At 45.4% G+C, this 12,224-nt stretch overlaps 1 protein-coding gene across 6 annotated transcripts in view; it reads right to left on the bottom strand.

Moving 5' to 3' along the window:
- Window positions 1–12,224, bottom strand: part of IRF2 (interferon regulatory factor 2) — a 79,709-nt gene that overhangs the window by 40,932 nt on the left and 26,553 nt on the right. For all 6 annotated transcript variants that reach the window (XM_035700026.2, XM_025471832.3, XM_035700027.2 and 3 more), the window contains one exon: window positions 94–186. In XM_035700026.2, coding sequence (XP_035555919.1) covers window positions 94–180 — 87 coding nt within the window. In that variant the 5' untranslated portion in view covers window positions 181–186. The remainder of the gene's footprint in view (window positions 1–93; window positions 187–12,224) is intronic.

The following is a 12,224-nucleotide window of genomic DNA, read 5'->3' as shown; positions in this document are numbered from 1 at the left end:
AGTTTCCATGCATATCTTTTAGTAAGGACCTCTCTCTCTCTCTCTCACACACACACACACACACACACACACACAGGCACCCAACACACTTACCTTGTTAAGCCACTTTAGCCCTGGTATCGTATTTGAGTTTATCTGTTCCTCCAGCCACGGGCGCATCCGCATCCTTTCCACCGGCATGGTACCCTTTTGCAGAAGAGAAACATGGTATCAGGCAATTTTGCTAGCGACTGTCACGTCTGAACTGTAAAGTGCTACACCTCTCTCTAGCACTTATCTTCATCCTATTTGCATGTAAATTTAAGTTTAATGTGGGATTCAGAAGCAAAGATGAGGCCCATTCAAGCCTCCACGCTATCAACCCCATGGGCAGCGTGACATCATCCTCTTTTCAACCTCTAGCTGTATCTTCCTCCTTTTACTTGTTTCCTTCTCCAAAAATGAGCTCTGAAAATTCTACTGCGATGAATTTGGGTTGACTTGATCAAAGTCTCAGTCACTCTGTCTTCCAGCTTGCAGAGGACTTGTCTCTCCTCTGTGCCTCCCCAGCTCATGCCAGAGTGCAAGTATCAGTCCAAGAACCATGTGGACCACAGCCTTGGCCTCAGGAGTCTAATTCCATTCTAGAACTCAATTCTAGAACCAGTACATCTCTCCCAGTTCAGATCCACTCACTGTTGCAGACGCCTCGCCTCGGGCTCCTTGCTCACACTGCACTCTCTGCTCCTCCCTCCCTACGCTTTGCCCATCCCTACCCATCCTCCAAGACTCAGTTTCTGCTCTCTCCTTCTCCACAGGCCTTCTCAGACCACTCCAGCCTGAAGAAATCTTCCTCCTGGACTTCCCTAATTCTCACGGATCTTACATTGCTCTTTTGAGAATCAAACATTGCTTCGGAGCAGCTTTTCTATGCTGCCTTTATTCTTATCCAACTCTCATCTATAAACTTTTCCACTGTGTACACCTCTCTCTCTTCCTAACCAAACAGTAGGCTCTTTGAGGGTAGGAACTCTACCTCCCGTAGGTCTTTTTATATTCCTACAAAGCCCAAAGGCTGCCTTCCACCCAGGAGATGTTTAAACAAGATCCAGACCAGCCCTGAAAGGTCAGCCAAGCCGGGCTGCCATTGTGGGTTGGCCCTGACCACTCATATGGAGGCTTCAGGCCATCATTCTTTGAGGTAAGTAATAGGAAGCTCAGGGACAGGCCCAAAGGGGCCCCCAACACAGATGCTCTTAGTGGTTCTGAATTCATCCCATCCCCTCATGCATTCATCCACTCATTCAAGGATCACTTATTGAGAATATTCCAGGAAAGGGCGAGACATCCTCTAGCACCTAGAAACTCCCAGTCTAACAGAACACAGGAAGGAAGAGATTACCACACCACATGAAGAGCCCTGTGTACCGAATGATACTAGAAAGTAGTCGGCAACGGACAGGGTGACGGAGTCAGGCTGGCCCTGCGGGGCCTGGAAAACCATGCCTGAGATTCTGGTCATCATCCCAGAAGGGAGGAGAACCGGAAGTTAATGCAAATGAATGATATGATTAATCTTGTCAACAGTAAAGGGAAGGGCTGATTACAAAATCCAGACCAGGGCTTCACCAACTTGAACGGGGACACAAATCTTGATTTGGTAAGTCTAGGTGAGCCCTGGGATTCCGCAGTTCTAATAAAGCTCCATGGGCCTTGGACCAGACTCTGAGGAGCAAGGCTCTCGATTGCCTTTTATTTTTAATTATGAGCTACCTCCTCTTCTGCGCTCTTCCCGCAAAGTCTGGTCATCCTGGCAGGCAGACCCCTTCCGTTAGTCTCAGCAGGTCAGGTTCCAGATAACCTGTCTGTCAGTCCATCCCTTGTTTACATGCTGTGCTTTTCTAACAAGGACACAGCTCAACCGAACTTCAGCCTATCGCTTACCCAGCCAATCACACATGTAAAAAATGGTCTAAATCTTTAATCAGGACTGTCATTAATCATCAGCAGATTTTTTCTGGAAAAACAAAGACAGCAAGTATTGCCTTATCAGAGTAGGGCAGGCTCATTTACAAAGGGCTTCTCTTATTCCAGGTTCTACATTTTGTTTTATTTTAAACACCCAGGACGTCCCCGATGTCACACAGAGAAAAAACTAATCCTTTTACATGAAGATACTTCCTCTATTTATATTTGATTTTACAGCCTGGCCGCACGCCCCACACACTAACTAGGTAATGAATTACCAGTGGTCTCCCCACACGGCACAGAAGAGAACAGGTGCCGTCTGACACAGATTTCCCATGGCTATCACAAGTTGAACGCACATCCTGACTTCTGCGGAAGAAAGCAAAGATGGAATTCTATATTGACCCTAGCACCAGAAATTCATCATTTAGTTTGACACAAAAAATAAATTAGATTTCCGGAGATGAAAAAGCTGGGAGGATAGTCACAGAGGGCTAGAGACCAGATAGTAGGGAAAGATGCTTCCTTGGCCTGCGTCTTCTAGCTCTGTCGATGAAATTTACGGGGACAGATTGGTCTTCCTGCTATAAGGCAAGGTTCCCATAGGCCCCTGGTCTGATGGGCCACATGAGACTCGTGGGAAAGGCATGGAAATGCTTAGAAAGACAAAGAGGTGCTATTTTTTGCCAAGAGAACCAAAATCCGCCAGAAATCGAGGCACTTGTGTTCCAGCCCTGACCTTGCCATTACTGGTGTGTGTCCTCGGGCTAGTCACTCAAACCCTCTGGTCTGCACTTTGATCATCTAGGAAAATAAGAGGTTTCAAAAAGATAACTTCTCAAGTGAGCTATGACCCTAGGAATCCTCCTGTAACAGGAAGGCTCGTCATCTGCTTTATCTTTTTTGTAAGCTTCTGATCTTGTACACTGGGTTGTTTTTAAAAGTGAAATGCTTGAGGCGCCTGGGTGGTTCAGTAAGTTAAGTGGCCAACTCTTGATTTCAGCTCAGGTCATGATCTCAGGCTCCAGGGATCGAGCCCCATGTCCGTCCATCCGTCCATCCATCGGTCCAGCTCTGTATTCGGTGGAGAGTCTACATGAAGATTCTCTCTCCCTCTCCCTCTGCCCCTCCTGCCGCTTGCGCGTATGCACACATTCTCTCCAAAATAAATCTTTTTTAAAGTGAAATGCTAAAATCTTATAATTCTATAAACCTAAAATATGAAGCAGCTACCCTCAAGCTTGACAAAGGCACTTTCTAAAATCACCTATCATTACACCTTTGAGATGTGAGGTTGGGATCATCTTTAAAACCAGAACATCAGCCTCTAAATCAGTTCAGTACATGGAGAGTACTTAGAATATTACTGGCACCAGTGATGCTGCATAAATGTATGCAAGAGTCCCCCATGAAGTTGACAATGGTATGGTCATGTTCACGGCCAGTAACAGTAATCTTGAATTTTAACCTAAATAACTGATTTTTGGATCTTGGAATAATAACAGCAATGGTTACCATTTACTGAGCATATACTATATGCCAACCCATTAAAACCAGAGTTTTCTGAGTTTCTCGTGTAATTCCTATAACCCTAAAAAATAAGGACTTTAGTATTTCATATTATAGACAACAGGATAGGTAAAGGAATTGCTTAAAGACAATCTGCTAGTAAGTAGGAGAGCCAAGACTCTCACTCGGATCTCTCTGAAATGCCCAACTTCAGAAACCCTAACACCTGCTCTTTTCTTAGTCTAGAAAGCACTCAGTTATGATGGTCTTTTAACTGTTCTACTTACTGAGCCTTTCCCAACTCCTGTCTGTTTTGCATACCACTGACATATTAAATTTCCTAAAATACCACTTAAATCATGTTAATGTTCTGTTCTAGAGACTTCTAAACATCCCTGCTGGATTTAATAATAAAATCCTTGGCTGAGATGAGGGGGGCGGTGCGCTTCTGGTAATGACACAATAGGTAATTCAGACCTAACTCCCAAGGTGAATAACAAGAAAACCTATACAAAACATTTTTTTAAAAATCTGTTTAAAAGGATCAGGGAAGTAACAAGTAGGAGAGCAGGATCTGGGGGAAGAAAGAAACCCAGGAAGGTAAACCTGATGTTTGGAGCACTCTTACCCTAGCCTGGAGGCATCTGCCAATTCCAGGATAGAAGGCTGCAGGGCACAGAAGCTGAGCAAAGCTTCTGACACATTCGGGTGACCAGGAGGACAAGAATTGAAGATCAGGACCTAAACTAGGAATAGGGAGTCCTGGAAACCACACACTCACCCGCCACCACCCCCAAGCTTCGTTTGGGATAAAACTAAATGGAAATAGACTAACCTCAAAGACTGAAGTCGAGCTTTGAATCACCTCAATCCCTGATCAAATTAAAATAACCTGGAACTCCCAGAAGTAAATGTAATCATATCTTGAGGAAGATAACATTATCCTAGGATTTATATTATCTCTGGAATTTTTCATACACCAGCAATATAGCTGAGAACACAAGGATAAAAGGTGATGAAATAAAAAAAAATCAATGAAATATGAACAACAAAAACAGACCCACAGGGATTCAGACATGGGTCTTAAACAGACATAAGGGATACAGAGATACCAAAAGTTTTCGGACACAGCCTTTAACACAAGTATGCCTCACATGTTCAAGGAACTAAAAGACAAGATGGACAATGTTGGCAGAGAACTAGAAAGTAAAAAAAGAAATTCTAGAGCTAAAGGGCAAATAATTAAAATTAAGAACTCAAACGGTGGGTTTACTAATAGATCAGACACCCCGATAAAGAAATAGTAGAAAGAAGATAGGTCAGAAGGAAATAAACAGAATGAAGCACTTAGAGACAAAAGGTGGGAAACGTTAAAAAGAACATAAAATCCATAGCATTTTTTATTTTAGAGGTAAAAAGATCTAAAATATGGGCAGTCTGTAGTTCCACAAAGAGAAAGAATGAGGCAAGAGCGGTATTTGCAGACAGTGACCACATATTTAAATAATTTACTACAAACCCCAAACAGATAAATACAAATAAAACCACACTATAGTACATGTGCTGAAAACCAAAACCATAGCGAAAAATCTTAAAGATGGCTAGAGGGAAAAAAAGACAGGCATCACCTTCAAAGTACAAGTAACAAAAACCACAAGACCAGAGGCCTTATGGTTGCTACTCAACAGAAGCCATGGAAGACAGAAGACAGCAGAAAGGGCTTCGGTGTGAGTCTGTCGCCAACACTGACCACAGCAGCGTCCCATCCCATTTCTTCCGCAGCTGAGACATTTATTAGTTTTATCAGTAACCTTCGAGGGGTCTTGTCACCTAGTAGCCCTCCCTCCACAGCCATGCCCACCCCTCTGACCAACTGATGGAAATGCTGCCCTCCTAATAAAAGCTAGCTCCAACCTCTGTTCATGCATGAAAACTCTCACGTCTCTAACCAGCGGACCCTCTGCTTCTAGGGCAGGTCCTGTCTGCAGGACCCAGTCATCCGGTGTTACCCACAGATATTTATTAAACACATATTATGGGGCACCTGGGTGGCTCAGCCGTTGAGCATCTGCCTTTGGCTCAGGGCGTGATCCTGGAGTTCCGGGATCGAGCCCCACATCAGGCTCCCTGCATGGAGCCTGCTTCTCCCTCTGCCTACAACTCTGCCTCTCTCTCTGTGTCTCTCAAGAATAAATAAATAAAATCTTAAAAAAAAAAAAATAAACACATGTTACTGCAAGGGGCTCTGCTCAATGCGGAGGATTCAGAGATGTGTGAGACAGGATCACTACCCTCAAGGAATTCATAAGTGAACTGGGGGTATGAGACATTAATCCTATAAAGCTACCTAATAATACTATAATTATGATAATAAAAGACTGCACCAGGGACGGCAGAGGCAGTACACGATTAATTGCCAAGTGCATCAACTAGTTGGTGAGGAATACATAAATCACCATTGGATGGGTTTGTAAGGGAAAGCTTTGTGGCACAAGAAGACTTTATAGGATGGGCAGGAATAGTCCAGGTGCAGAGGGGGTGGCAAGGAAGCCAGGCAAAGGTGAAGGCAGAGCCAGGAACCTGGGAAGATGGGTCTCCTGATGTGGGCGGAGCAACTGACTTATGTGGGTGGAGCTTCGTGAGAGTCAGGAGCAGGGCAGCAGGTGAGCAGGGGAGCAGGGGAGCAGGTGCGCAGGTGGGCAGGCTGGTTGGTTACCAGAAATTGTCGCTAACCCACACTGTGGCCCTTGTCACTTAAATATAGTCATCCCCATCTTACAGAGGAGGGAAAGCATAGCTTGAAAAGGTGACTTCAGGAAGAGAAAAAAACATGTCCAATCCCCCAAGGCCCCAGAGAAGGGACCAAGGCTTCACGATCCCCCCCACCCCTCCAAATCGCCCAGCTTGTGTAGAGGCTACTGAAACCACTGGGTGTGAGCTGGAGACCGGCTGTGTGGCACTATGGTGACACAGGCAGCAGTCACACGGGGGCAAACACAGGCAAGGAGGTGAGCCAATGAGCTACTGCTCTGGTCCAGGCTGTGGCTCTTCCTGAACACGAGGGCATCTTTCCCCAAGTGCGAGCTCCGCTTGCATGATGTTCTCCACTCCTCACGCTGACCTCTGTACCCTTTTGGCCAAAGTTAAAAATTCCAGTTCAAAATTATGTGAATTGAGAGGAAGCTGGAGTTGAAAACTGAAAATCCTTGCCATCATCAGCCCCAACACCTCGCTCAAGCGCTTCCTAGGAATCAGACACTGGGCCAGGGGCTTTTTGTGCGTTATTTCATTTAATCTTCAAACCAGCTACATGAGGTATAGGATCTTATCTCCATTTTACAGATAAGAAAATGAAGCTGCTTACCAAGCTGGAGAACCATTAAGTGGTAAAGCTGGGATTCAAATCCGGATCCACCTGATTCCAAAGAAGACACCAAAAACCTCCAGTGTTGGGAAAACACTGGCTCGTGAAATCAATTTACGGTGCTTCAATCTTAATGTATGTGAACACAGAATACATACTATGGGAGTCCCCCAGATGAGAGTAAGGTTGTTTTATTAAGCTTTTTTTTTTTCAATTTTATATTATATTATCCTGGTACTATGGTCAAAAGGGTATAAAAAAGCATTTTCCTCAGCCAAACCATTCCCCAGGTGTGTGCACAGATGTGTGTGAGCCTGTGGGGGGCAGGGCAAGGGGGGGGAGGGTCATGGTGCAAAGTAGGAATTGGAAGAGAAGGATATGGCAAACCTTAGAACAGGAAGGACTCCTGGAAGACAGAAGTGAAAAGCATGAGAGAAGTTTAACAAGTGTGGGGCATGGAAACAACATGTTCAGAGCTCAGATAACAGGGCCCTGTATCTGAGGGTGGGGGTTTGAGACCCGCCCCCATTTGGCTGCACTTAATACTTCGCTGCCTCCGCTCTGCAAACTCTTGGGGCCCCGGAGGATGAAATCAACGGTTACTGGTCGTGAAATCAGGAAAACATTTTAACACTGAGATGAGTGCCAGAGAAAACATCCCTGTCCACATACATGTTACCTGCACTGATGCGAAACCAATTTCAAAAAGTTTTATTAAACTTCTGGAGAGTTAATTCGCAGTGGAAATCAATTGCGTGACATCCACTGTTGTTATCACTGATGCAATCCTCATTCCATGCACTTACTGTTATATTGAACTTTGAAAAGATGTGCATTGGGCTCATTAAATAATTTTAAGTCTCTAGCCCAGTTTTCCTCAAGGTTTTAAGAAACTCAACCATGAATTCTCCTACTATGTGGATTTTTCAAGAGCTCGACCTTGGGGCACCTGGGTGGCTCAGTCGGTTAAGCCTCTGCCTTCGGGTCAGGTCATGATCCCGGGGTCCTGGGATCGAGACCCCGTGTCCAGCTTCCTCTCCCTCTGCACCACCCCCACCAATCGTGCTCCCCCCTTCAAATAAATAAATAAAATCTAAAAAAAAAAAAAAAAAAAGCTCAATTCTGAGTGATGAGGGCAGGACTGCCAGAACTGGCTGCCCTCAATGTATCACCACCCCTAATTATACTTTTCTATACTTTTCCATCCACCTATACTAGCACCCCCAAACTGCCTTGCTACATTATTACCCGAGGAATTAAAAAAAAAAAAAAAAAGACTCCCTGGTCCCATCAAGACTCACTGAGTAAGAATTTCCAGGGCTTAGGAACCAGGAATTCTTTTTATTAACCCAGGGCAATTCAGATATGCAGCTAGCTACCTGTGGATATCACTGCCACTCAGTAAGTACCACCAGCTCAATGGCCTTCCAGATCCTCTATGTATGATAAACATCTCCAAATGAGTCATAGGAAAACGAGGACGCCCATGGCGAATAGATTTCATCATGAATAGAATATAAATACGTATGAAATTAAAATTCTAAAATGCCTTTAAATACCACGGAACAAGTTTCCCATACTGAGAATCATCCAAATTATAGTTTTGCATATTCCCTGTTCTACCCACAATTTTCTTATTGGACGTGTTTTCTATATCCTTTTAGAAGAGATTACCATAGCTACTTTACAAAAATTTCCCTGCCTCTGACCACAAACTAACTCTGGTCCCTGAAACAGTGTGATTTAGCCTCTGATAGGGACTTGCACTGCATCACTGCAACCGAAACTGACTTAGGGCCTCCACATGGGTGCTCGAAAGACACCAAAATACATCACCAGTTTTCCATAACTGTGGTGAGCCAACGGTCATTCTAGGAAACAGTTCTCGATGCGGCCTAAAGAGAACAGGAGTTCTCTCCATCCAGAGGGCAGGCCTTGAAAAAACACTGGACATGCTCTGTCGAGGCAGATACGTGCTCTTCAGACGTGGGGCCCAGAGCCCTGCCATCCATCCCTGCCCAACCAGCCCCGCTCCCCTGTCCCCTGTCCCCAGAGCGCCTACCTACCCCGTGGCCCTCTTCTCTGCCCAACACAGCTGCTCTAGCCCTTCCCCACTACAAATGGGTCTCACTTCCTCCCTCCTGCTGCCTCATGTGGGAAACCCTTGCCTGGGCCCACTAACCCCCAGGCCTGACTCTACCATGACACATTGCTGGTGTATCACCTCACCCGAGCCTTCAAATTTCTGCACATCTTTTTTTGCATCTCCCTCATCAGCTCCCACTGCTGATCTCAGATCTTTCCATCCTCACACTGCCCAACTCACTTCCACACTCGTCAATCCCCGCAAAGCGCAATCCCAGCAAAGCGTCTGGCCTCTCACTTCAGAGAGAGAAGCAGAAGCCACTGCCAGGCTCTTCTTTCTGAATTGCTGACTCCTTCCCCTCCTCAAACTCCTCCAGGCTTCCAGTGTTGGGTGGGCAATTAGATCCACGGGGGCTACACTGGGGAGAAAGGGCTAGCCTGGAAACAGCCAGCCACCGCTTCACAGCTGGTTCAAATGCCATCTCTGCCACAAAGCCGATCTTGACCATCTCAAAACGTCCCTTGAATTCCTAAAATACTGCCTCCAATATACATCCTATGTTCCCGCCAAGCCGGACACACCTGTGTTAACATTGTATGTTAATATGTACATCTGTGCGGTCTTGCATTTTGCATCCAGGAGGCACCCAATAAATATAGACCAGCCCGATCCAGCAATTCTGGACACGTCCTGTACCTGCACAGCCCAACAGCGGAGCCCCCAGCCACAGGTGGCTACTGAACACCTGAAATGTGGCTGGTGTGAAGGAGGAACCGTTTGCCCCCAAAGATGGACAGAGTTTCAAGGCCAGTTCTAGTTTTTCCAAATCATAGTGAGTGGTCAGGTGTCTGGTAAAGAAACAAAATATCTGCATAGGACACCCTTGTGGGGCTTTTGAAAAGGCCACCTGACATTGAAACTATTCTATTTCGAGAAAAGCCTGGGTTTTTTAGTGATTTTTATTGTTTTTGTGATTTTTAGATTTTTTTCTTTTTGCTTGTTTAGTTGTTCTTTTTTATTGGTTTGGGGGCTTTGTTTTGAGAAAACCCTGGTTTTAAAAGGCCAGACTCGCTCTGCAAGCTTAATCATCTTTTGGAAGGCAACCTGTTGGTAAGTAAGGGAGATTCTGTGTGAGAAATTCTTATCCCTGTTCAGACCTGCAAGCCCTTGAAAACACCACCAGCGGGTGGGTACAGAGCACCCAGAATCCCATGCTACATGATAATGATATGAGGAATAGCTGATGAGTATTAAATGCTCCACAGCGCCAAGCAAGTTCTCAGCTTGTTGTATTAGTTTACTCACTTGATTTACCACAATCCTGTAAGTAGATGCTACTAAATATCTCCATTTTAGAGATGAAGAGACAGAGATACGTAAGCTTGGTAACTTGCCCAAGGTCACAGAGCTACTGAGTGGTTGAGTTCACATTTAAACAGAAGGGGCAGGGCACCTGGGTGTCTCAGTGGTTGAGCATCTGCCTTCGGCTCAGGGAGTGATCCCGGGGTCCTGGGATCAAGTCCTGCGGGGAGCCTGCTTCTCCCTCTGCCTATGTCTCTGCCTCTCTCTGTTTCTCTCATGAATAAATAAATAAAATCTTTAAATAAATAAATAGATAAATAAATAAAATAGGTCTTAGGCCTTTACTTGGTCTTTTGACCACAAAGTCAAATTGGGGTCCACATAAAGAGGCGTGGAAGGCCCAGCACCTCCCAGTCTGACGCAGTGTCCACACTGGGAGCCTGGGCTGACGGGGCTCCAAGCCAGGGCAGAGAGAGGCCGGTGGCCAGCAAGCACTGCTCCAGGGACACTGCATAGAAAGCAGCTTCCCTGGGGATGCCCGGGTGGCTCAGTGGTTGAGCAGGTGTCTTTGGCTCAGGTTGTGATCCTGGGATCCAGGATCGAGTCCCACATCGGGCTCCCTGCATGAAGCCTGCTTCTCCCTCTGCCTGTGTCTCAGCCTCTCTTTCTCTCTCTCTGTCTCTCATGAATAAATACATAAAATCGAAAGAAAAGAAGAAAAGAAAAGAAAAGAAAAGAAAAGAAAAGAAAAGAAAAGAAAAGAAAAGAAAAGAAAAGAAAAGAAAAGAAGCAAAAGCAGCTTCCCAACCTCCAATACCCCTCACCACCCCCCACTACTCCATACTTCCTGCCCCTGTCAGTACCTTCCTGGCTGGTGGAATCAGCAAGACATACTGCATATCCTGTCCAGCCAGAGCTTTATTTTTGTCATTTGTACCAGGACAACAGTATTTCCCCACTCCCAAATAAAACTATTTTTCTACTTTTCACCCCTCCACCTGCATCTCCACTTTAAGAAAGCAACAGGAGAGAACCAGGTTTGTTGTTTGTCACTGGGGGTATTTTACAGTTGTTTGATTTTAGTTTCTGCTTCTGCCATAAGGCAGGGTCACCTGGCCCAGAGCACAGGCCATCTGGGTCTTGGGGGGTAGGGGGGTGGAAGAAAATGTGCCCTGCCCAGCCTATTTTTTTTCCCTTTTCCTTTTTTTTAAAATTTAAATCAATTAATTAACATATAGTATATCAGTAGTTTCAGAGGTAGAGGTCAGCCCTTCATCAGTTGCATACAACACCCAGGGCTCATTCCATCATGTGCCCTCCTTAATGCCTGTCACCCAGAGGCCCCAACTCCTACCTCCGTCCCCTCAGTTTATTTCCTAGACTTGAGTCTCTGATGGTTTGCCTCCCTCTCTGATTTTTTTTCCATCTCTGATTTTATCTTATTTTACTTTTCCTTCCCTTCCCCTATGTTGATCTTAAATTTCACATATGAGTGATTCTTGATGAGCCCCAAGAACTATTTCAGGAGCACACATGAGACCCATAGACAGCTGTCACTCTATCACCTCAATGTACGCCTCACACGAACATTTGTGTAGGGTACTGAAAAACACTCAGATGGTAAGCATTTGGGGTGCTTGTCGATTTCCATCCCGCCAATGTGTATGAAGAGCAAGCACAGGCCATGAGGACATTTTGCTTCTCCCTCATTTTTAGTAGCAGGACCTCTAACGAGTGCCGAACCTCATGCCTGCAAACGCCACGCCAACCTGCATGCATCTGTACGTCCCTCGGCACCAACTCACCTCCCTCTTGCAACTAAGGGCCAGTTTCAAATCTACCCTTCCCCAAAAGCTTTTCCTGACCAATGCAGTGACTATGACCACAACAGTCATCCCGCTTATATGGATATAACAGCCCCAAGAAATAGGTGGATGTTAATTGATCTCACCTGACTCTTACTTATTAGCTAATTAAGTTGACCCGGAACTTCCTAATAAGCGATTGTGATCTCAC

Source organism: Canis lupus, chromosome 16 (genome assembly GCF_003254725.2).
Source record: "Canis lupus dingo isolate Sandy chromosome 16, ASM325472v2, whole genome shotgun sequence".
Classification (NCBI taxonomy): Eukaryota; Metazoa; Chordata; class Mammalia; order Carnivora; family Canidae; genus Canis; species Canis lupus.
Note: the sequence above shows the minus strand (reverse complement) of the source record. Positions and strands in the feature narration are given on the sequence as shown.